Source organism: Elgaria multicarinata, chromosome 4, assembly GCF_023053635.1.
Source record: "Elgaria multicarinata webbii isolate HBS135686 ecotype San Diego chromosome 4, rElgMul1.1.pri, whole genome shotgun sequence".
Lineage (NCBI taxonomy): Eukaryota > Metazoa > Chordata > Lepidosauria > Squamata > Anguidae > Elgaria > Elgaria multicarinata.
Window position 1 is genome coordinate 33,743,974 of NC_086174.1, and position 26,757 is coordinate 33,770,730.

General features: G+C 40.0%; 1 protein-coding gene across 1 annotated transcript in view; it reads right to left on the bottom strand.

Moving 5' to 3' along the window:
- The window catches only part of USH2A (usherin), a 594,633-nt gene that overhangs the window by 175,799 nt on the left and 392,077 nt on the right, over positions 1-26,757 (bottom strand). Inside the window, exons 45-48 of the mRNA XM_063125387.1 lie at positions 17,990-18,199; positions 16,437-16,639; positions 12,905-13,017; positions 3,728-3,926 (exon numbers count right to left, since the gene is read on the bottom strand). Of these exons, the coding sequence (XP_062981457.1) occupies positions 3,728-3,926; positions 12,905-13,017; positions 16,437-16,639; positions 17,990-18,199 (725 nt within the window). The remainder of the gene's footprint in view (positions 1-3,727; positions 3,927-12,904; positions 13,018-16,436; positions 16,640-17,989; positions 18,200-26,757) is intronic.

The following is a 26,757-nucleotide window of genomic DNA, read 5'->3' on the forward strand; positions in this document are numbered from 1 at the left end:
TTTTGGTGACTTTCACTGATAAACGTATTGTTGTTCTTAAAACACCTTATTAACTCATAAAATTGTATTTCCCTCTATCACTTTATTTAGCACTTCTTTACCTTGAGTGAATTACAGTTTGGGATTAGTTACACTTAATTAATTAAAGGCATGTTCTTATACACAACTTTTAAGATGTTACGTTCATAGATTTGCTTCCACTCTCTTCACTTAAATCAGGGCACTCCAGATAAAATGTACAGAGAAGAATCATGCTCTGCGGACTCTATTGTGATGTAGCAATAAACAAGTGCCTATAATCAACCTACAGCTCCTTAACAAATGGGAATGAAACAGTTGCAGAATCATCTTTAAGGTGGGCATATTGCAGTTACAATGTTGAAGGCAAGAAAACTGGAAAAAGGGGGATCCAGGATTGGAGGCCTTTAATTACTTTCTTTGTTCAAGAGTGCAGTGTAAGTACATGGGTCAGACAGAGTAAGGTATATACTTCATGTCATAAAGGAAGGAGAAGAGTAAGGAAGGCTTCATGCTTGATTTCCAGGAAGATAATGGATTGTTTTTAGATTGAAGGTTGGGGACAGCTGAACCTGAAAAGTGATTCCCTACCCCCCCACCCCATTACAGTATTTTCTCCATGGATATTCCAGGACTACAGCAGTGCTCCTCAACCTGGTGCATTCCAGATGTTTTGGACTACAAGTCCCAGTATTCATGATCATTGTCGATACTGAATGGGTGGATGGTTGAATTGGACTCGAACCCTTGTTGAAAGATCATATCCCTGAGTATCTGTGTGCAGTAGTACCGTCTGTTGGGGCAAATGGTACACCTATGGGACCATGCCTCCCTCAGCTCATATTTAGATGTGTGGGTCATGAGAAGCAGGGTAATGCAATTGCTCTTAGGCCTTGAGTCAGGGAGGGTTCACCCAAGTATGGGAACAGGTAAGGAGATAGCATGCAGTACTACACAAAGAGTATGTTAATACCCACACTAGGGACTTAATTACAGAACATAAGACCTCATTGCATATCCTCCAAATCTATATAATTGTAACCCTTGTTAACTCATCTTCATGCTTTCTTCCTCAGCTTACAACAAACTATCAATGGACTAAATTTACTAAAAAGCCCTGTACTAAGTAGGATTCTCAAAAAAAGTTAAAATGTATATTTAAACTTACAGATGAGATCAAGGTCTACAATAAAAGCACTAACCTCCCAAATACTAAATGCAGCACAAAGCTAACACTGTATCAGCAGCTGTAATTTATATTTTGATGTGAATCACTCAGATAACTCACTTTCTTAATTGCTGTCTTGTCTGACAGCTCACCTTATGAATACACACTGTCATTGCATGTGTGATGATGCTGTTGACAAATAGGGACATTATTTCATTACATTAAATCTTACCTTCAGACTAAGAGTTTTCTACCTCATTTGTCAATAAAAAACTGTGTACAGACTCCTACTCTCTGACTACAATATTGATCCAACTCCTAAACTGCAACTAATATGACCATTAATCTGCAAATGACCATAATTTAAAAATATTTTGACAAACCACGATAGGCTCACGTTCAGAGTTGCTCATCATTGTCACGTAAACAACCACCCACTTGTAGCTGAAACTAAATGGATTTGCTGTAAAGCAGCATCAAATCATTCAATCAAGCAAGTCTCCAAAAAGGCATATAATCATCCCAATAAACTAATATTTGCCATGCAGATTTTGATAAATGATAAGACTAAAATGCACCAGAGGAAGCTCTATAAGCATCTCCTCACTGTTTTTATTGTCATTCTTTCAAATAAATATAGGTCGCATAATACTGTTGGAAAGTGATGTGCATGTAGACGGAGCAAGATACTATGGAGCAACTGTGTTGAGCTGGCATAGAAGTGCAGAAATGAAATCACTGTATCAGGCTTAACCAATGCAACATTTCAGTAGTAATAATAGCCACCATAATCGCATAGCAGCAGTATGAAAATCCATGCAACAGAAATAGGCGTAAATGGGGCATTTATGCTCTGCTGAGCACAGCATTTAGGCTTTCTTGAATAGGGATCCTTCAGGGTGTGAAACTGGGAATAGCGATGTCAGAGAACTCTGAAATGGACTAAAATGAGTTTGGATTTCTTCTAATCTGCTCTGTGGATTCCATATCAACCTGTGGGTCTGGTAGATTCTGAGGACAAGCACCTTGGTTTTTTTTTAAAAAACCTATGAAATTCACATAAATAAATTTGTAGACAAAATCACAAGTTAGACAAAGAGAGGTATACACTTCACAAATATTACGATAATGAATACACATTTTAAGGCATTTTTTTGTTGTGTAAATTCCATGCTCCTGTAACTTGGCATGAAATTTGCATTCTTCATTGCAAATTTATTTATGTAATGTTTGGAGCAGGAAACAAAAAAATCTGATTTTGTGGGTTGTGAACAATGGAGTAGAAAACTACATACAATCCATGGAACTCTTGCAGGAACATCCCTAGATACACCCTTGCTTTTTGGGATGTTTATTTTATTTCTAAAAAGAACCCTAGTATATAAAAGTGATGTTCTCTCATAAACTCTTTCAATCATAATTGTGGACATTTTACTAACAAAATGATAGTATTTACACATAGCACTTCTTCAAAACTAGTCACCTATATTATCCAATTAATACTTGCAACAGTCCTGTGATGTGAGACAGTATTATCCAAGTTCTACAGATGGAGGATTGAAGCTCATGGCAACCTAGTGAATTCATTGCTGTCTAAACAGAACAGCTGTCTGAAGGTATGGATTTAACACAATTTCAGAAAACGGTTATGATTTATGCACACACACACACACACACACACACTCTGCAGTACAGGGTGCATGACTCCTTTTAACCCAAAGGCAAAATTCAATTTCAGAGAAACTTTCAGGGCCACATTCTAGTGTGGGTGAGGCTGAAGGCAAAAAGGGGTGGAGCCAAGTTATTTGAGCTTAAAGTTCTTACTGTCAGTAATCAAGTCTTAGGAGAGGCATTTTCAACCTTTAAAAATTGGAGATAAAACTGCACAAATGCTGAGAAGCTACCAACTATGAATGGTTGGTGAAAGGGGAGTAGGGAAAGGGGCCATGGCCATGGATTGGGACCCCAGCTTGACGTTCTGCATCCCTCCTGTAGTAGATTGATTTATAACTTTTGAAGAAAAATGTTACGAAAGGGAAATATAAAACATATTATCAATAATTATATCCCACAACCTTCCTACCAATGTAGACTGACAATGCAAGTCAGAACAAATAACAAAACAATGTAGTACAATAAAACAAGATAAAAACAGAGATCTGAAATACAGTATAGAAAGAGAAAACAAGAAATGAACAAGGTCTTTTGGTGGCAAACCACCACTTTCCCTCTTTGCCTAGCAAGCACAAATGATGTTTTGCTGCCACTGGTTTATGATAGGACAACATTAGCATTACAGAAGTGGATTCTGCCCCCAAAGCTTGGCTCAACAGAAAAAACTTTTACCAGTACTTAAAATGAACAATGTAGATGCCTGACCCAAAATCCCCTGTCTTTAATAACCACCTCCCTCACCTCTGATGATAGAGATAACCAGACCTTGATATACGAGCAGGTTCACATGAGAGTAGTTGGTCCTTAAGATATCCAAGTCCCAGAGTGTTTAAGGTTTTAAAGGTCAAAACAATTATTTGATGTTACCTTAAACTGTGGATTGTAGCACAATCCTCCACAGATGTTTTCATGGATATCGCATTCCAAAGGCAGACATGATCCCCAACTTTGATGTTTTGATAGCTGCTGTCCCACAATGCACCTACGGTGAGCTACACGCAACAGAATGTATCCTAGGATAATACCATTTGGTTGTCCTGGTGATGCCCAGTTAATCTGAAGTGACCTAGAGCAACAAAAACATTAATGTTTAAGACAATTATAACATCTCTACTTTAATTCAGATTCTGCTAAAGCCTATGCTCATACAGGTATTCTGTTAACATTGCTGCAATGGAATGGAGCTGCGAACGTGCCAAAATAAAAACGTGTCTTCTTGGGAAATATCATTATGGAACACTTACATTATGAGTCATCCTTTGGCAGAAGGCTAGAGTTGAAGACCCTGATGTGTAATAGACCTTGACGTACAGTAGAAAAGAGGTTCTGAGCTTTAGCCAAAGTAAAGAACAGAGCTTCACTAAAATAATTTTAAAGGTGTTTTCAACTTCTTCAAAACAAAACAAAAATAGACTTACGTTTATATATTAACACATTTAAAATAGCACAAAGTACACCATACATACAGTTGACAGTCAAAAGGCAAATGAGCTAGGGATGTCGTGAGAGTCCAAGAGGGAGTGGAGTCCAGCAGACTCCCCACTCTCAGCCTCCCAGACTCCGCTCTTTGTGCTGCCACCCCTCTTCGGACCCATTCACTGGAGCTCTTGCAGTCCACAAGTGCCTGGCATCTGCCCATCCCCAAAATAAGCTGCCATTTTGTGTAAAAATGGTGGGCTGGAGGATTTCCATAGACTCAGCAAGTCTCCTTTCTCCATGCCGGGGCCCTAGCAGAGAGAAGAGAGACTTGCATACAGTGAACAGCAGAGACAATTTCAGCACCAGTTGTTGAGCGTAAAAAAAAGTCTCCTTTCTTCTCCCTGCTGAGGGGTCAACAAGGAAAAGAGAGAGACTTTTATGCACAATGACCGGGCACTGAAATTGCCCATTGCTGGCCATTGGGCACCAATCTACCCTCCCTTTTGTCACCCTAGCATTGAGAAGAGAACCTTTTATGCACAATGACAGACAGCAGGCAATTCCAGCGCTGGTCATTGTATGTAAAAGTCTCACTTCTTCTCTCTGCTCAGAAAGTATGTATTTTTTTTCATGGACATTCTTCAAATGTACGCATGCTGTCAAACACTTTTTTTTAGGTCTGTGAATCACATTGGAAACTCAGAAATGTATGGATGTTGACCAACTCTGTGCTTGGTCCAAAAGGTGCGAACTGGGAAAATCCTGATCAAAAATGAACTTAAACATATTTCTCAAAGAGCCCTAAATGTGTGTGTGTGTGTGTGTGTGTATTGTGATATATATTATATATATATATCACAAGAAAAAACATTTAATTATTTAAATACACTGAAAAGTGCACATGGAAGAAAAAGAAACATTAAGGGATCCTACTGGATTTTGAATCTCTAAGTTGGATGCTGCTAAATTCACCTATAACAAAAGAACAAGGGTTGGATCGAACCCACACTTCCTTCATAATAAAATTATATTTCATACTTAGGAAGTTCTGCATATATTTGTATCCCTGGTGTTAGAGGGCAATATTACAACACGGGCATGAGCCAGCCAAAGGTAATCTCCCCTAAGTTCTCTTAGTTCATTTAAGACGAAAGCACATGCTTAAATTTGTCCCATTGAAAAGTTAGTCTTACGAGTGCTTAACTTTGGCTGGATCATTTTAGAAAGCATTATAGCCCAATTACATGGCTGCTGTCAGAATACTTGGTGACATTGTAAATTAGCATTCATTTAAAGTTAGAGAGTTATGTTCAGACAGCAGCAGCTGAGATAAACTTTGACATCTTTACAGAATAAAAATAACACAGTGATCTATTATTTCACTACCTTGAGGTATAAACAGAAGAACACATAACAATAACAATCTGTAGAGGAAGAATTAATGTCACCTGTGAAGGGATAACTTCACAGGTTACTTGTAGAGTCACCATTATTATTCTGAAGTCTTCATCTGACTTGCTGAATTAATGCCATAGTCTGTAGAAGTCTATTTTATATTCACTGCATACTCAAGGAAAAAAATCCTTACATATAAATGATTTACTGACAAACATATAAAAAGAGAAGAAAGAAAGAAAGAAAGAAAGAAAGAAAGAAAGAAAGAAAGAAAATACTTAATCCTTAAAATGATTTCATATACATCCCAGTGTATATTATCTTGAAGGTAAGCAAATAAAGGGTAAATGAAAGTGTTTGATCATAGAATACTTTCGACATGGGGTGTCCTATATTGGTTTTTTAAAAACCTTTTTGTACAAGACAAAATTAAGGTGAGATGGAACACTCCTCCCAAAATAGTCCTGTTGAAATCAGTGGTGTTATTTAGAAGTAAGTGACTACAGCCATGTTTCAAAAGCTTGCGAACTGATTCACAGATAAGAATAAGCTAGAATTCTAAAGAACCCTGGTACAACTACACTTGTTTCCTTCTGCCAGTGGGAGTAGCAAGACAAACCAGGAGGCCTACATCTGTGGTTTCTTTAGAATTATGTCCAAACCAGAATCTCTGGCTTGTTGCTCTCCTAACAAGCCAGAATCATAAGCCAGGGTTTGTTCTTGGTTTATGATTCTGGCTTGTTAAGAGAGCAATAAGCATGGGCAGGCATGGTCTCTTGGATATGTGAATAAGCCACCCTGGCAATGTTAGCTGGCTGGCAATGTTTATTAAGTTAGGACTGAATGCATTTAAAGATACTGTCAATGTCCTCAATGGAGTTGGCAAAGGGAATGTCCTAACCTTCTATACACTGCCCTAGACTCACTTGGACTCACTAAAGATTTATTCTCCTCCACTTCCTAATTCATTCAATATTACTCTCTGATGTGTTTTTGTGTGACCTTTCAATTAATACCAAAACATATTCACTTAGATTTAAACATTCCCATTAGTCAAGTAGGATAATTCTTAATCTTTCCCTTTAGTGTAACTTGAAATCTTCTTTCTAGTTGCCATTAAAAATTTATTATTTTATTTATTTATTACACTTATATACCGCTCCCATAGCCAGGGCTCTCTGGGCGGTTTACAGAAATTCTAAAATTGAGGTAAAAACAAGTATACAAAATTTAAAACTCTAAAACACAGAACATACACACATAAAGCATTAAAAACCGATTAAAAACTAAACATGTGGGTAATTAGGATATGCCTGGGCAAAGAGGAAAGTCTTAACCAGGCGCCGGAAAGATAGCAGCGTTGGTGCCAGGCGAGCCTCATCAGGGAGATCATTCCAGTTGCCACTAGTTTAATTGCCACTGTTTTAATCCCAGATCATGTGAAGGGAGGAGATAAGGGTTCATGCATATCTCTGTTTAATAAACTGAGAGATGATTGTCTGAACTGGGCCTCTGTGTCAGCCAGTGTATCCAGGCCAAGTCAGAACTTGAAACAAAGTCCCCTTGATGCAAGCTATGCCCACTGGACCACATTGGCTCTCATTAAATTGCAACAGACTGCCAGGAGCTGCCATCCCCAAAATGTGAACAAGCTGGATAGTTAATAACAACTTATACAGAGCTCAAAAATACTAGTCCCAGCAAACTAAACACATATTTTCCCCAAAATGAAGAATCTTGTACTTCTCTCTGTTAAATTTCATTCTGTTATTTTTCTGCCCAGTCTTCTAACCTATCAAGACAATTTTGATTCCCGCCCCCTGTCTTCTAAGGTATTAGCTATCCCATCCAATTTTGTGTCATCTACAAATTTGACAAGCATTCTCCTCTTTCTCCAAGTCATTAATAAATATGTTGGAATATGAGGCCCAGGGTGAAGCCATGGGGCACTCCAATTGTTTGATGAGAAACAATTGACATGTACTCTCTGAGTACAGTTTTCCAGCCAGCGGTGGATCCACCTGCTGAAGTCAAGATATATTATGTCCACAGCATTTCCACAATCTATTTATTTATGTATTTATTAAATTTATATCCCTCCTTTTTTTCCTCCAAGGAAACCAAGGCAGCATACATAATCCTCCTCCTCTCCATTTCTATCCTCACAACAACAACCCTGTGAGGTAGGTTGTGCTGAGAGTCTGTGACTGGCCCAAAGTCACCCAGTGAGCTTCCATGGCTGAGTGGGGACTAGAACCTGGATTTCCTGACTCCCAATCCAACACTCTAGCCACTACACCACACTGGCTCCCTTCACTAAACTACTAAGGAAGTTACTCAATCAAAATGTGAAATAAAATTAGTCTAGCAGGACTTGTTCTCAACAAATCCATCTTGGTTTCCAGAGATCAATGCATTAATAACAAGATGCCGAAAGACTGAGCACTTCATAATCTGCTTTAGAACATTCTCAGATATTAACATCAGACTGGCTAGTCTATAATTCACCAGATCTTCATTTTCACTCTTTTTGAAAATGGGGACACTTGCCCTTCTCCAATCCTCCAGTTTCTCAACTGTTCTACAGAATTTCTCAAAGATAATAGCTAGAAGGTCCAAGAATTGATCTGTTAGCTCCATCAAGCCCCCCAGGATGCCCTTCATCTGGACCTGGTGACTCGAACTTATTTAAGGTACTTAAATATTCCCTGTCAATCTCAAGCTGCACTCCTCCCTCTTCAACCTGTTTGTCATATGTACCAGATGGCACATGGATCCTCCATTCAGAGAAGAATGAGTCAAAATAGGAGCTGAGATGTCCTTCCTTTTCTTTTCACCTGTCAGCATTTTGCCATCTCTGTGGTCCATTATTACTTTCATCCTTCTTTTACTTTGGACATATCTGATTATGTCATTTTTATTATTTTTAGCATCCCTCACCAACTTGAATTCAATCTGAGCTTTAGCCTTCCTGAAATCATCTCTGCAATTCTGGGCTATCTGTCTGAACAATTCCTTAGTGATCTGCCCCTCCCTCTACCTCTTACCTCCTATATGTACCCTTTTTGTTTTTCAGATAATGGCTAAGTTGTGTGTGTATGTGTGTGTGTGTAGACAGATTGGCTTCTTCTGTAGTCTTCCATCTCCCCTGCCCCCATTTATTTCCTGCCCCCATTTATTTATTTATTGCATTTATAGTATGCCCCATAGCCGAAGCTCTCTGGGCAGTTTACAAAGATTAAAAGACTGGACATTAAAAATCAATATACAAAATTTAAAACCATAAAAATATAAAAACAGTTATCATTTAAAACAATTTAAAATTCTCAGCCAGGCTAAAGACAGTTAACAACATATGCTGTTCAATGCCTGGGGGGGAGCAAAGAAAAGTCTTGACCTGGCACTGAAAAGATAGCAATGTTGGTGACAGGTGGCCCTCATCAGGGAGATTGTTCCATAATTGGAGGGCCACCACAGAGAAGGCCCTATCCCTTGTTGACGTCCTCCGAGCTTCACTGGGATGGTTTCTGATTGCACATTTACTATCTACCTTTTTAGGAACTCACATCTCTCTTGAACTCCTCTTTCTGTTAGGAGTCCTGCCATAGTATCTTACTTATCTTTGTTCTGGGTTTATTTTAGAGATATATTAATTTTATTTTTACTTGCAAAACATGCCTCCTAGCAACTTTGAATGCGATCACAAGTATGAGAACATGTCCTTTGAAAATGTTCATAAATGTCAAACATGTGTAATTTTGTAAGTTGCAAAAATTGCCCTGTTGACTGAATGAGCCCCACTTTAATCTATAGAGGAAATTTATGTACATGTTTGAAATTTGTGTAAATTGAGGAAATTTGTGCAAATCAAACAGGGGAAAGTTTCACACTCTTTTTCACTGCTCAATTTTCCCAATTTTCCCATCCACACACAGCAAGCAGAAACTGCAGATGCAAATGGAAATTGGGCATAAGACGAGTGGCAAGCTGATATTTGAAAAATCCTGGCGATGTCAAAAATCGCTTGTTCAGCCCATCCCTGGTTTATTTATTTTTTAAATGATGGTGTATGTGGGTGTCAGTATAGTCCAGCCAACATATCCAACAGATGGAATCTTCAGGTCCAGAAACTTCAACTAGTTCAAAATATGGCACCCATGTTTATATAGTGCACACACCTGTAACCCCAAGGCCTGACTTCTGCAATGTGCTGTACATGGGGCTACCATTGTACCTAGTTCGGAAACTTCAATTAGTTCAAAATATGGCAGCCAGGTTGGTCACTAGTACATCTAGGGGTGACCATATTACACCAACTTTAAAATCTCTTCACTGGCTGCCAATTAGTTTCTGGACGAAGTATAAAATGTTGGTTATTACCTTTAAAGCCCTACATGGTTTGGTTCCAGGTTACCTGCAGGAATACCTTCTCCCATACAATCCGCCCCACACACTCAGGTCCTATGGGAAGGGTTTACTCCAGTCCGCCACAACTAGGCTGGCAACTGTTACCCAGAGGACCTTTTCTTCTGCCAACCCCAGACTGTGGAATGGCCTGCCGGAGGAGATTCGTCAGCTTAATGCTCTCTCTGAGTTTAAGACAGCTGTAAAGACTAGTCTCTTCTGGCAAGCCTACCCAAATGAATTTTAAACCTAAGAATTTTAAGATGCTGTGATTGTTATTTTAATGTTGTATTGGTTTTATATGCTCTTTTAACTAATTTTATGTATTATATTTTATTTAGTGTTGTTCCCCGCCTCGATCTAGAGGGAGAGGTGGGAAATAAATAAATAAATAAATAAATATTTCCTCTATATGAAGGGTAGTGTGGTCCAAGTCTGGTTTAATGATAAAAAAGGGAATATGGTTGCCCATCCATCATGCTCTGTATGATAACTATAATGATATTGTCCTATAGTATTTCCTGAAAGTTACTGCCACCACATTACCCCCAGAACAAAACAACAACAACAACAACAACAACAACAACAACAACAACACATGCATGACATCCAGGCTCATAAGTGGAAGAGCTATAATAGTTCCATTTTAAAAAATAAAAATATTGCAGGATGTGTGTTGTATTGCCATCTCCCCATGTGGGTCTCTCCTAAAAATCAGACTTCTCCACCACTGGCAGATATGTATTAAAATGTCATATCGTTTATACAATCTGTTAGTTTCCCCTTGAACCTATTCCTTGATGGAGAATAAATAAGAAAAATTCACCTGCTGAAGCTGTCAGCTGTAGTGTTTGTCATATTTCAATCAAAGTTGAAGCCAGCCAGCCATTTTTATACTGCACAGTCCCTACATACTCGAAGACCAGAATTAATGAATTAGCTATTGATTAAATTCCACTCTAGCAAATCCACCGTGGCAAATAAATGAACTACCCAGGGCACGTGTAGGCCACAGCCAGACATGTCCGGGCAATCGATCAGTAGTTAGTATTCTTTTGGGATATAAGAACAGCTGATGATAATATGACATGTAAAGGAAGGCAATGGAGAAAGTCTGTTTCTGGTTGAGCAGATTATACAAAACCCGAAGGTATTTCTGATATTTTTGCATTTGTGTATTATGACATTTTTAGTCTGCATATAGTAACAGAGACATGCAAACGTGTTTCCCAGGCTACAGACAAAGGCATGTGTCAATGTAAGCCAGGGGGAAATATGGGTTCTGGAATTGAGTTCTTATCAACCAACCTTTGAGTAGTTCCGTTTATGTGTCAGAAAAATAATGCTTAATTTCATCTAGCAATTACATTTTGCACAGACAAAGAACAAAGAATTCTGAGAAAATGTATGAAGAGAAAGAAACTCCTTTAGAAGAACATAGGAGTAAAATCCATTTTGTCGGCATATTTCTGAAGATTTAGATGTTAGATTTTTAGTTACTTAACAGAGATGTTTCTCCCCCTAGCAAGAAACAAGCTAAGTACCAATCTCAGCCAAAAGTGTAATAAAATCCCATCAACAATAACATGCACGCAGGAGGCTAACAATTTTATTGTTGCCATAATTTTGATAAATGTCTTGGCAATGGATGCCCATTAGTTATAGCCTCTCTTTTGGAAATGTTGGCACTCATGGATCTTTTTAGGAAAAGAATGACTGCATTTGTCACTATTCAACTGTTTTTCCAGTCTGTTTTTTTGCTTTTGAAAAAGATTGCCCATAAAGAGAAAAAGATGAAGAAGGAAATGCAAGATCAAAAACACCTGTGTGCATACACATTACAGAAACGGCAGTCATGCAAGAATTGATTTCCAATGCACATATTGTAATTCTGTTGGTGTGGATAATTATCCTGGACCCCTCCTTATGTCCAAATGTATCTGATTTATTTTTCATTAAAAAAAAAAAAGGTTGTGGGTAGCTGGATGCACTACTCATGAGTTTCTTCCCACAAATCTATGGCAAGTGTAGAGAAGCTGCTTCACTGTAGAGATGAAATTGAGAAGGCATTTGAAAAAGGGGCTGCACTGAACGTAGACAGGGGTTCCACATGCCCAACTTTCATCTCCTCCCACTCACCCCAATAATATTTTGGCTTTGGAAGTCCTTTACCATACTGACAAACCATGCAGAAGTATAAGGTGTGAACTGCTGGTTTAGCAGGTAGCTAATGCTGCAGAATTCTGTCCCTACAATATTTTGAGCCAGTTTTCTAGAATCTGATAGTGGCAGACCAATATCCAGACCAGACTGAGGACCCATCCATTTCTGCTGGGTTTCACATTTGCTTTGGAAGTGGCATTGGAAGCCTAGAATAGTCTAGGGCAGTGGAGGCTTGCAGCTCTTAGTGGAATGGTGAATCGGTCCATAATCAGTCAGAACTCCAAAGGAGTTTCAGCCAGAACCAGTCAAAACTAAGTGAGCTACCCAAGGTGCTGAACCTGAGCGTCAAAAATAGGTTCAGCACCCTGGATAGTTCCCAAAGAGTTTTCTACTGTTGCACAAATTGTGATTTGCACACACAAAAAGGGCGGGAAACCGCAAGCTTGCCCAACTCAGCATTTACCAAGTTGAGCCAGTTCAGCAATCTGCAAACTGGTGTCCAGGGTGTCTGAGTTAGTGAAAACTCAACAAGGTCCACCCCCAAACTGGATTCTAACATCTATAGTGCATACAACAATTGTTTTACAGCTTGAATAACAAAATAATTGTCTATTTCTTTTATTACCACAGGCTCATTTAAGAAAAATAAATATCCTTTAATACCTTGGACTAAGGACATGAATCCGTGGTGGTGCTAGCTCATTTGGCTCATCTTCAACAGTTGTAATTTGGGTTCTATTACTCCTCACACAAGCATATACTGTGCAGACTTCAACCTAGAATAATTAAGGGAGGGGGAAAGGAAATATTTAAATTATGAGAGCAACCTTGGTACAACTGATTTCAGTGCACTGGTAAGGGCCTCCATTATGAATGAGGATTGCAAGAAATTACTGCAACTCCTTAGTACAGGGAGGCACAATGTTTTCAGCCCCGAGGCTGATGCTGAGTCAGTGGTTGGGGGCTGCACACATATGAATTTACATATGCCCATGCACGTACACACACTTGCATACACACACAAACATCCCAACTATTCTTATACAGATCAGCCTTTCCTCACTGGAGAAGAGCAACCTGTAAAAGGATCTCTGGATAATGCAGGCAACAGGGAAATTAGTGAGGGGGGAATATGGTGGAAATTTAAGGCACTTCTTCGGAGGCCTTGTGGCTTAGTGCCTGATCTGATACATTTACTGCAGAAACTCTACTTGCTATGATGTAACGTCTAGGCAAGCATGTTAGTCTAGGTTTTGTACACTGCAATTCCCAGAAAAGGATGGTTAAAAGTAGTCTATATCCTATCCCTACGTAGTCGGACTTCACCTGACACAGAAAGCACTAAAAGAGAAAATGCCCCATAATGTTTGTGGAAAAGAACATACCAAAAAGATATCACAATAAATTCACCAGGTGCAGGACACTGGTTGCTTGATTAAATTAGAATAATTTTTAATCACAATGTGTTTAATCTAAGCAAAGTTTATCAACTGATCCTGTCTTTCATTCTTACCTATCTCAGACGATTACAGTGAGCGTAAAATGAAATAAACCCATGCATAGGACACTCTAAGCTCTATCAAGAAAGGAGAGGATTTCTTTAGGGTTATGGCTAGTCATGGGAACAAACACTCAGGAGAGAGCCCAGGAACTCCTAAAATTTGCATGACAAATTCTAAATATATACGTCCCCAACCCACTCCAGAGGCCAATACATTTCCCTGAAATGTTGCATAAATGGCTGCTTTAAGGCCACCATTTCTGCAGGGTTTATTTTACGGAAAACACGAGTTGTCATTTTAAAAGAAAAGCGTGACTCCCTGGAAGAGGCGGATGGCTATGGGCATTTGCAATGGATCTGGGTAAGCAGCAAGGGGCTCACACACCTGTTGGGTGGGTCTAGCTTCTCAGTGGCGCCTGGAAATGCCAGGCACAAGGTTGTCCATCCAGGCTGTCAGGCCTTCTGAATTGTCCGGATCAGTCTGAAGCAATTTAGATCGATCCGCTCCACTTTGAACCAATCTGGACCCACTTCGGTTCCAGACCAATTTGGACTGAATCACCTCACAATTTGGAATTCAGATCCAGATCTGAAGAGGTGCACAGCCCTATGGAAAAGACCCTCCCTCATCCTCCCCCACATATACAGGAGTTCCCTGTTCTCTTTTATAAAGGGGAGCTATCCTGTAATCAAATAAAAAAATGTCTTCTGCAGTTGTGGACATTTCTTGGCCAGTGCCCACCAAAAACAGTGGGCATGCATTATGGAAATCCCAGGAGGGACTTATTACAAATTAATATGTTTAGGATTGGGATACCCCTCAGATTCTTATCAGCTCACATTTCTGGATCCACCAGCTTGCTTTCCTTTCCTTTCTTTTTAGAATAGTAATAATTGGCTTTCACACTGATGTATTAATGTTTGATGAACTTTGAAGATGAGAGACAAAATACGACTCCTCCGTTCTTAGGAGTACTTTAAATAGCTCCAAAGAAAGACTAATAATGTCACCTTTGCATTAGCAACAGAGAGGTCATTCAATACACAAAAGTACAAATCAACGGATGTCTACACATGATGACAAAAAAACAAGGCAAACAAATCTAGGTATTGTTTTAAGGAAGCTGAGGATTTGAAAAGGAATGTTGTATGAAAGGCAAGAAATTAAAGCAAACAATTAAATCTTTGGATTTTACCTTATAAATCAGTGTCACAAAACTTGGTGCTAATACTGAAACAGGAGAAGCAGGAGAACCAGCTGATTAATATTGCAGGACACATAACATGCCTACGGTAAATTAATATGGAGGCCCCAAAAGTGTGAAAGCGCTTGGAATTTGCATTACTATTGAGGAAAGACAAATGTGTGTCCATGTAGAAACTGGAAAGTCATATGTGTATTCATGGGGATTAGAGCTTGCTGCTGCAGAGGGGCTGGAACATAGAAATCTGTTATGGTGTGCCTCTAGGTGACGTTTATTTATGGCACGTTGCAACTGGATGCAAATTTTAGGACAAAGTATACATGATTACTATTACAACCTCCCCATACATAATTCAAACTAAGCCAAGTCAGAGTGAGACAAACAAAAAGGGAATGTTGCAATTAAAGCAGCATACCCTTCAAGAAATAGATGTGATTCAATTATGGGAAAATATTTGTAAGTTTTTTCCTTAAGCATACATTCAGAGGACCTGGAAATTACATGTAGATTTGGGGGAAGCCTAAAGGGAATGAAAAAAGAGGGGGGAAATAGGGGAAATAAAGGTGTTAAATATTAATACTATTTTTTAAAAGACAAGGATTTCTTGGCTGAGATCAGCCTGTTCCACAAAGAGAAGAGGCGGAGGGAGATGATAAAAGGCTAACGAATGCAATATCATTATTTCTCTAGGTTGATGTATTATGCATGCCTGATGTTTCTAAAACAATTGCAATTTTGTTTTAATGAGTAGGAGTAGGATCTTTGTAATATATATTGTAAGTTGACTATCACAGGATCAGAGGAAACGTAGTTTTGATGTTCTCAAAAGAAAAAAACCTCTATGAATACATTGTTCAGCTATAAAAAATAAGCATTTGCTCGAAAATAAACACTGCTTTGAATTTACAAATATAAATCCAGTTGTTCATGTGTCTACTCAATCGGTAAAATTTAGGGATGGACTGATCAGTCTATTTCTGATCTGTGTCAGTTTTGTACGTGTTCATCATTCATAAGTTGTCCCATTCTGTTTCGCCATTAAACTGGATTTTTTTTAAAAAAAAAAATTGCACCAAACTTTTGTATTTTTATAGGAATTTTCGAATGCATTTTCTCACAAAATACATATTTATAAAAGTACTTTATCCTAACATATGCATTTTTAAACACACTTTGGTACATTTTTTGAGGCAAGAACTGAAGTCTGGGACAGGGGTGAGTTTGCAAAAGAATTTGCAAAGATCAAATTCATCAAGCATCTCCACACTAGATAGATAGATTCTAACCAAGTCTTCTGTATAGATTATATTTGCATGCTATTTATAATTCTTCCTTGAAATATCAATGAAAAGCACGACACACATACACACAAAATCAGGTATGCACATTACTATGCAGATGCGTGGGGAAAAAACCCATGCAGATGCGTGTTTACATCCATGCATCCATGTACATATTCATAATATATAGTGAGGAAAAACGTTCTAACCTGTATATCATAAATAGTGAATGGAGACAAATCTCCTAAAAGAAAAGACCCAGGCGCCTTCATTTCAGTCTCGTATCGCTTATTATTTACATAGACAGAATACTCTGTGACAACACCATTTGGGTTTGAAGGCGATGTCCAGATGACACGTACAGCTGTACTGTTGATGATGACAACCTCTGGAGGGAACATGCCCTCCGGCTCTAGAAATAAAGGAAGAAACTGAATAAACTCCAGCTGTCTCTGTAAAAGCACTTGTTTAACCCAATGCAGATTAAAATTTAGCTCTAGCAAAGGGTCTGCTGCTTATCTACGTGCCTCTGATGAAGTTATCACTGTCTGTATCCCTCTCTAAATTGGCTTATTATAATCTCAGTTAGAAACAGTGGGAGACAGTGGTAAAGCGCTTTATACCACCAGCGTCGCCTTCATCTTCAGTAAAAATGTGACCAGTGGGATACAGTGATAAATTATCCACTTATCTGAGTGGCCTCATCCACAATGATTCGGTATGGCCTCATCTTTCACATACCCCCATGGCAATTTTCTTTCTGAAGCAAAACCTAAAACGCACTCTTTGGTGAAATGTGACATATCCCTGGCTTTTAGCGGACTCGTCACTTGAGCAATGTGAAGCAATGTGCATTGCTGTTATTATGTAAATGATTTTGAACGTTGATTACTATAGATAATGATGAAGCCTTGCAATAATTTATTTTTTCAAACAAAAATCTTCCTTAGCGTTAAATTACACAAATTATTTAAGCATGTCTGAAATAGCTATGCAAAGGACCATTTTTTTTAATCTGGCAAGTCCATCTTAACCAGTTGAAAAATTGCACTTGCAACGAGTTCTATTTTATAAACAAAAGGGGGCTGACCCTTGGCATTGGGAAGGAAATGCAATCCCCACTTAAAGTGCTTTGCTAATGACCTGGAACACTTGCTTCTGAGGTAATGATATTATAATGTTTATAATGAGACTTTATAAAGCCAAAAAGATTAGAAAGGCCATTCCAAACACATTTCAGATTCACAAGTTGCTTTCTTTCTTTCCTCCCTCCCTCCCTCCCTCCCCACCCCGGTTACTAACTGGCTTGGAAATGAGTCATAGGGAAATTCTCTCAAAGGCTAGATTTACACCTTCCATTTTGGGTGACTCAGGAAAGGGCGGACAATTGACTGTCATGTCAAAAGGACACTGCTTCACAGAACAAATCTTTTTAAAAAACCATTAATTGTTTTTTTAAATCCTTCCATTTATTGACATGAACTCAACTCCAAACGGAGTATGTGGGCAGTAGTAAACAGGGCAGGATGAAAACAAAGTGGGTTAATATTCACTATTAGAGCTTTGTGCTGCTGTCTCAGTGGGACCTTTTATTGATCGGCCTCTTGATGACAACCAGCACTTAAGCATTTTAGCGTTACAGTGCTTTTTCCTTTTATACCGGAAATTTCATAATGGAAGGATGACTGATCTCAGCCCTAACAAAAATCAATCAATTTCATTCTCAGATTTTAAGCCAGGCAACCCCCAATACTAACCCTACCTCCGTCTGATGTAGTCACATACACTGCCTCACTGGTGATGCTGTGAATCCCATTGGAAACCTGAAGCGAAATCTGATACTCTGTGTTAGGATGCAATTCACCAATGAAGGCACGGTTTTCACCAGCAGGGATCTTCCTGGCATTGTAGAGGACAGTGTCATTCCAGGAGAGGAGGTAATACGCAATGCTTCCTTGTAAATCTTGCAAGGCTGTATAATTAATTAATAAAAACAAAAACATTTTAAAAAGATACACTGGAAATGAAAGGAGAAATAGTAAAATACATGCCATTTCTGGCATTAAGATGATGATACTTTTTAAAAAATCTGCAACGGTTATATTCAATGGCCGGTTATATGCAATGGGATGTTAGGTGGCTTCACTGGGAAGCCACCAGAGAATAATGGAATCTGATGAATTACTGAATGTTCCAGGGGAATTTCCAGCAATCCTATCAAAGGTCTAGGCATGCTTTGGAATGCCGAAATATGATGTCCTATTGACATAATTGCTCCCAAGTGCTTTCTAGGGATGTCCGTTGTGGGAAAACCAGCTCTTTTCGAGCCCAGATGCCCCCAATTCGGCTTCCATTTGCAAGTTGAGCTGCAGGTAGATTACCGAAATCCAGAAACTTTGGGGGGGGGTTAAAAAAAATTGTGCAAATGGTCATTTGTGCAAAAATGTGGCTGTCAATAGCACAATTTGTGCAAACTTGTGGGTGTAGATGGTGCAATTATAGTTTTGTGCAAATTGCACTACTCAGAACTGTATTTTTGCATAAATGGCTATTTGTACTAATATGCATACGCTTTGAAAAATCTGCCAGCTGACCTAACTTGTTGCATGCCCAGTTGGGCCAGCTGGCAAGAATACAGAACAACTTGGGGGGCAGGCATTAAGCTGGTGAAAAAAAAACCAAGCTCCACCCCCAAAGAGATTCCTCTGACATCCCTAGTACTTTCTTTGGCACTGCAGAATGTGGCAACTCTCTGATTTCCTGCAGAGCTCTGGGCAATAAAAGATGCTGGAAAACACCTAGAGCATCAATAGTATAACAGTTATCAAGACACCAAGCCAACACATGTCAGGGTACAGAATCATCCTACTGTATGGCAGGGCAAGCAAGAAATGCTTCCTTTGCTGCCTCCTGGGCATCTTCAAGTTGCAGTCTGGGCAGCGTTTTTCCAAGTGGTCCAGAGACTGTTGTCATCTACTCACTGAGAAGCCTGCTGCAATAATTTTGTAAGGCATTTTGAGAGTAAAACTGCTTGGATTAATGCCAACTTGAAAACTGATCTTAGTATAGGTGTTTAATGGACCATATTGTGTAGTTATACAGAATCAGCTCCAGTTTTGGAGACCTGAGGCTGTGGACAAGACACTTGTAGCTGTTTGGCCTACAACATACACACTCAACCCATCCTGGCTTAGTCAACCCATCCTGGCTTAGTCAAGCTAGCCGGGAGGCCTAGAGTAGCCAGGTGGATCCAGGAACTGGTGAACATGTCCTTGAACGATGGAGTAGTAGGGGACAGTGGTGTGTCCATGCCTGAAAAAGCTCTCCCTGGATTCAGGGGTTTATACCAACTACATCTTGGTTATTAATTCCCCGTTTTTAGAAGATACAGCTGCATACATTCTTGAAAGATACAGGCCGTAGCTAGACCTAAGGTTTATCCCAGGATTGTCCTGGGGTCAAACCCATTCATCTAAGTGCCACACAGGGCATCCAGCGCTCAGGCAGGGACGAACCCGGGATGATCCTGGGATAAACCTTAGATCTAGCTACGGCCACGGATTACCTTCACTCATTTCTGTCTGGGTTCAGATGTGGTTTTGGGACTAGCCATGGGGTTAAAATCCATCTGAGTCCACAAGGGCAGTGGACACCTGTGCATCTGGCCCCCAACAATACCAAAGGACAAAGGGGGTGCAGGTCCGGGCAGCCTTTTGTCCTTTTCCCCTGTTGCGTTAATGGCTTTGATCACCCTGATGCGAAACAGAGTCAGAGGGAGTACACCTCTCTTGATCCTGCCTTTCTCTGCATCCCACCAATGCAACATATACACTATGATGGGACAAGGGAGAGGGCTTTCTCTGCTGTGGCACCCCGACTGTGGAATGCCCTCCCCTTGGACGCCCGATTGGCGCCAGCACTGATTTCATTTCGACGTCAAGTAAAAACATGGCTTTTTAACAAAGCCTTTGATGGTTAAACTCAGTGGCACATTGTTTTAACTGTTTTAACTGCTTTTAAATTATATATTGTTTTAACTTAGTTCATTGTTTAATTTGTTTTTAACTGTGCATATTTATTGTTTTATACTGTATGCTTTTATCTGTATGCCGCTCTGAGATCTTAATGATATAGGGTGGGATATAAATGTTTTAAATAAATAAATAAAATAATAATGATCTCTCATTGGTTTTGGATACCATTGACAACAGTATTCTTCTGAACCATCATCTGTGAGTTAGAGGCACTGCTTTACAATGGTGATGTTTCCTGTGCCTTGGCACTCTGGCAGCTATGCTGTCAGGTTCCGCAGGGTACCAACTTGTTACAAATGCTCTTTAACATCTCTATGAAGCCGCTGGAGATCATCATGAAGAAATTTGGGCTGAGGTGCATTCAGTAAATCACCACCCAGCTCTTTTTCTCTGTGAGATCTGAATCTGTATGTTCAGAACCAGTGCATAGTCACAGGGATGGGCTGGATCAGGACCAACAAACTGAAACTGAATCCCAAGAAGATAGAGACTCTATGGATGGGCAGTTTCCAAATATGGGAATTGGGGAGTTTGCCTGTTCTAGATGAAGTAGCACCCCTTCCGAAAGAATAAATATATAGTTTGGGGGTTCTCCTGGATTTATTATTGTCATTAGAAACCCAAATAAATTCTGTGGTGGCATACCAGCTTCCATTGGTATGCCATCTATGTCCTTTCTTGGACGCCTGGCCACTGTAGTCAATGCATGTCAGGGAATAGTTTCATCATTGCTGTGTGCCTTATAGTTTGTAGCTAAGATTTAATTAGAACTAGACTGGAAGTGTTTGGACCTATTTAGCTGTGGAATGTCAGAATCTGTGTGAGCTTATCTCTGTCAGTGTTTTCAGAGTAGAGCAAGCTCTCCATCAGAACCTGACTGAGTTGGGAGGAGGAGTTTGCAGAACAAGTTACTCAGATTGAAGCATTATCCTGGAAGGCTGAGCAGAGACACCCTTTTTGAACTTGTCTGTCAAGTGGTCTAGAGGAGGCATCGAACAGTCAAGCCTCCCATTTTAAGCTGATGCAAAGGTGAGGAGCCTCTGCTAGGAACATCTCATCGGCATTGCCCAAACCCCCTCCGCGTTTGTATCCATCATCGTCTGGGCCTCTGGAGGCACTCTGCACACAGACTCTCCTAATTGGAGCTTTGGATTGCTACGGACTTGCCATGAAAAGTACTTGAACTCTCATTTGCTGTGGCTTGCATGTCTTTGTTTGTCGTCAGCTCAGTGTACCAGCAGACTGCATTTGATCTAAGACTTTTAGACTTTCATTTGCCTGGACTCATTTGGCATGGAGTTGCCAATGAGAAAGCAGTGGCACAGAACCTCTTGCGTCTGTGGGTTTACCCTTCCCTTGATCTTGTTTAGGCCTTGATCATGCAGCCTGGAGTTAACAACAAATGATCCAAATTTGGACTAGCTCTCTTTGGGGTGGTTTGTTAGGGCTTTCAAAAATTTGCCGCGTTGATTGCCTGAGGGATCATGTCAGGAATCATCCTCGGTGGCACGGAGTGCTTTCTACCAACTCCGGCTGGTGGCCCAGCTATGCCCCTATCTGGACAGGGATAACCTAGCTTCAGTTGTCCATACTCTGGTAACTTCCAAATTAGATTACTGCAATGCCCTCTACATGGGGCAGCCTTTGAAGACGGTCCGGAAGCTGCAGCTTGTGCAAAATGCGGCGGCCAGATTGATAACTGGAACAGGGAGGTTTGAGCATATAACACCGATTCTGGCCCGCTTGCATTGGCTGCCTATATGTTTCCGAGCCCAATTCAAGGTGCTGGTCTTAACCTATAAAGCCCTACATGGCTTGGGACCTCAATACCTGATGGAACGCCTCTCCCGACATGAACCTACCCGTACACTGCGCTCAACATCTAAGGTCCTCCTCCGAATGCCTACTCCGAGGGAAACTCGGAGGATGGCAACAAGGGAGAGGGCCTTCTCAGTGGTTGCCCCCCGACTGTGGAATGATCTTCCCGATGAGGCTCGCCTGGCGCCAACGTTGTTATTTTTTCAGCGCCAGGTCAAGATTTTCTCTTCTCCCAGGCATTTTAACAGCATTTAACAACATTGTTTGTTTTTAATGGACCCCAGAATTGTTGTTTTTAAATGGATATTGTTGTTTTTATACTGTTTTTATGTTTTTTTAATTTTTGTATACTTTTAATGTTTACTATTTTTAATTGTTGTAAACCGCCCAGAGAGCTTTGGCTGTGGGGCGGTATATAAATGTAATAAATAAATAAAATAAATAAATATTCCATGTCTAGGTTTGGAACCTGTTTATGGATTAACCCTTCTCTTGTATTTGGAGCCATGGAGATGGCAACAGGGAAACCACACCGATGAGGATCTCAGTCACAGTAGTAGTGATTAGGTTTTGACAGTTCTGGAATTTCTTGGAGCCTATAGCTTCTGACCATCATCTATTTGATTTCTAAAGTGTGTAACCACTAAGCTTTTGCCATGAGATTTTCTGCAATAAGGAAGCTTCACTGATTTGAGTGTCACGTGTCAGTTTGCCAGAATATATGCTTGCCTGAGGGACCAGGCACCTGACAATGCATTGATATCCTCACATTTAGGTTTCTGTACTGTGCTTTATGTGGGGTGATGCTGGTGCTTGGCCTGGAAGCTGCAGCTGGCTGCTGAGCAGAGTGCATGGCCACATACATGTTATACCAATTACTTATGGAGCTTGTGGGCTCTCCCACACTAGAGGCATTCAAGAGGCAGCTAGACAACCATCTGTCAGGGATGCTTTAGGGTGGATTCCTGCATTGAGGAGGGAGATGGACTCAATGGCCTCCTCCTAGGCCCCTTCCAACTTTACTTTTCTATGATTCTACCAGTGTTGAAGGACCTGCACAGGCTGCCATTTACCTCGTAAGTCAGGTTCAAGGTTTTGTTGCTGGCATATAAATCTCTGAACAACTTGGGACCAATTTACCTGGTGGATCAACTTCCCTGACCCATTCCATTGCTGTGATCTTTGGAAGAGGCATTTCTGGCTGAACCTCTGGCAGCAACATGGAAGCTAGCTTTCCCTATGATGGCACTCACCTTGTTGAGTGCCCTCCCCCTTGGCATGTGGGAAGTGCCAAATATGTCATATTTTACGCACCAGGTAAAGATTACTCGGACCTTCCCTGACTAATTGTGCTGCCCAGTTTGTTGATTGTTAGTTATCTCTTGTTAAATGTTTTAGGACGCAATCCTATGCGTGTTTAGGCAGAAATTCTCCTATTCTGGCTGGAGGATGCTGGGAGATGCAGGACTTTTTTTCCTATCTAAACACACATAGGATTGCACCCTTAACTGAGAATGTGTATTTATTTATTTAAAATCTTTTTAACTGAGATGTTTTTTTTTAAAAAAATATTTTCTGTTTTAAAATGTTTTAACCGTGGACGTTTTGTCTTTCAGATGTTTATGTTGTACACTGCTTTGGGATGTCCTTTTAGATATAATCAAGTCATTTATAAATGGATTACAATACCTAGCATGCAGTTTTATACAAGTGGGCTGCATATAGGGAAGCACAGTGTGTTAGCAGCACATGCATATGCATTATTGAATTGTATTAAGGCACAGAAAATTACAAGACTGCCCCACTTCAATGGTAAAATATGCTACACTCAAAAATTTAACCAGTATCAGTTAAATCATGTCAAAATCGATTATTGTCACTTTCTGTTGTGAAAGCACATTTAACTATCCCACTGAAAGCAACTGGATTTAGGAGTGCCTATTTTTGGATGGATGGTGCCCTAAATACTTAACGGTGAGCACAATCTAAGCTGCTGCGAAATAGGATAGCATTTGCTACAGCAATGCAAATGCAAGCATATTTTCAGATAATTAGATCATAGAAGCAGAAATTTGTCATAATCCTCAAGTCACTTAGAGAGCAAAGGCCTTGGAAGGAGGTGATCCAGCCCCTCACAGGCGGTGAGGAATAAACCATGCTGGCTGCTTCTCTGAGGTTGGAAAGTCAACCTAGGAGGAAGAAGAGAAGGAAAGAGGGCATTCTGGTGGACGGGAGACTGGAGAGGACAGGATACAGGCTCCTTCCCTCACCCTCCAGCCTCCTTCCCTCACCCTCCAAAGCACCCTCACAAGATGGGCTGAAAAGCCCATCTAAGGAAAATTCAGGAGATCAGAGGACAAGGAGGCAAACATCATCTCTGCCACACTTCTCACTTTGCCGGCTTCAGCCTAGCACAGCATAGGAATCTCGGAGTGTGCCCTTAATCAACAAAAATAATGTGGACCAAATTCAGCTGGATTCAGCAATGTAAATCTTTGCTGACCACAGCTTAAAGGGCAAACTTTAGTCCTATTTGGATGATATATGTGGAAATAACAATGCATGGATAGGGGGAGAGGGAGGGCACCCACTTGCACCACCCACCAAAGATGTGAACACAGCCTGCACATACAATCTGTATAGGCTCTTTAAATGAGATCAGAGAACTGAGATATGCAGGGCATTGTAGGTCCTAGGCATGTACAGTTCATGTATGTTGTTCAGAACTTCAAGTGAATGCATGGAGGGGGGAAATGGGGCAGACAATTATATTCTTCCCACAATCCATGCACTGATATGCCCACATATGTCATCCACACAAAACTTTAAGTTCAATTGTCATTCATTTCAGCAGTGCAATTTTAGCAGAATTTATTTCCTAAACTTCTGTATTTCACTATAGATCTCACCAGCAACAAAGACATAAAAGAAAGTTGTTTTCAAGTAATCTGGTTATTGGGGACATTTTTATATATATACTCCTGTGACAAAATAAAAACATTTGGAGGAAGGTGGATTGCTAGTTTGCCTAGTGTAATGCATTCCAGCAATGAAAGAATAAATGAGGGTTTGCTCTAATGACCCTCACTTGATGTTTAACCTTTGCATTCATAAACAGATATCTAGGAAATTTCTGCAGTAAGAATGAAAATGAAGCCAGATTGCATTACCTCTATCTAGAAGGTCAGAGGTTCAGATTACTAAAGTAATGAAACTTCAGCAGCCTGCTTCAGATCTATTAGGTTTGTCAGTTTTTATAAGCATGCTTACTTCAGGCATCCAATTATAAAATAAGGAGCCTATATTTGCTGAGAGTCACTAGCAAGTGCTTACAGGCAGATTTGCATGTACATATTGAAGAATTAACCCACTACTTTGATGGACAGGTAATCTGGATTAAATGGATATGTTCCTTTTAAGATGACACAGCACAAATGTGTACATTTGCATATACAGAAAATCCATAACTCCCCTGGAAACGAAGAAGAGTTTGAAGAGAAATACTGGCTTTTATGAACCATTAGGGTAACCTCCAATAGTTCTAAATCTTTGTCCTATTTTGCCTGGAGTTTTTTTCTCTGCTGACATTACAGCAGCTTGAAACACATCTAGAACCACAAACAAATGTTGAATTCTTGCTATATTCTGTATTACTTCTCCTCTGATTATGCTCAAGCTCAGCTTTTGCAGTTAATGGGCCTTACCAAATGTATATATATACAGTTCAGCTTCCTTCTTTTTATCACTACCTGAAGGAGCTCAGCATTCATTTTGTTTCTGTCCACTCATTTGTTTTCAGCTTCCCTTCACCCTTTTTACCGATAGGAGGAGGACCTGATTTCTGTGACTGTTCCTGGTACTTGCCATTTTGTTTTTCCCAGAAAGCCCCAGACATTGAGTCATTCTGAGGGAAAACTGGAGACTGTCACAAAGACATGAAGACAATTACCAAAAAAAAAGCTCTTCCCTTAGCTAGCAGTGGCAAAACACAGTAAAAAAAAGAAAAGAAAAGAAGAATAGGTCCTTCTGCCACCAGCAGCAGTGGCAAAACGTAGCAAAGAAACTAAACATAGCAAAAAAAAAACTTAGCAGTTCTTGCCACAGCCCCCAACCTCAAACAATCCTCACCCTATACTAGTCCTCTCCCAACCCCCAAAAGAGTGAAAGGGCAGAAATGGCAGCCCTAAATAATACTCCCATTAGTTTCTGGCCTAATCTACACCAAGCAGGATATTCCACTATGAAAATGGTATGAAAGTGGTATATAAAAGGCAGGTATTGAAGTATACTGACAACTGTTGGGGTCCATTGACACATACCATGTACCGCTTTCATAGTGCTATATCCTGCTTGGTGTAGATTAGGCCTCCTTTAGCATTTGTTTTAGGACAAACTGAATTTGCACCAAATGGAGCCAGTTCCTACACATTGCATATACATAAACTTTCTGCATGGAGAGAGCCTATGCATGTACAGTTGTACATGCCTAAGATCTGGAAAAGGACTAATGTCCTTGCAGATATGGTTTTTTTTCCATTTCAAAAGCATTTAGCTCCAAAGTAAGACAAGTCAATAATCTCACAGCTCCCCTAAGCAACACAGTTTTAAAAAAAAATGAGTTAGTTCATATAGGCATGAACTACACTTGATGAATGCAACATCACATGATGATTTGCAA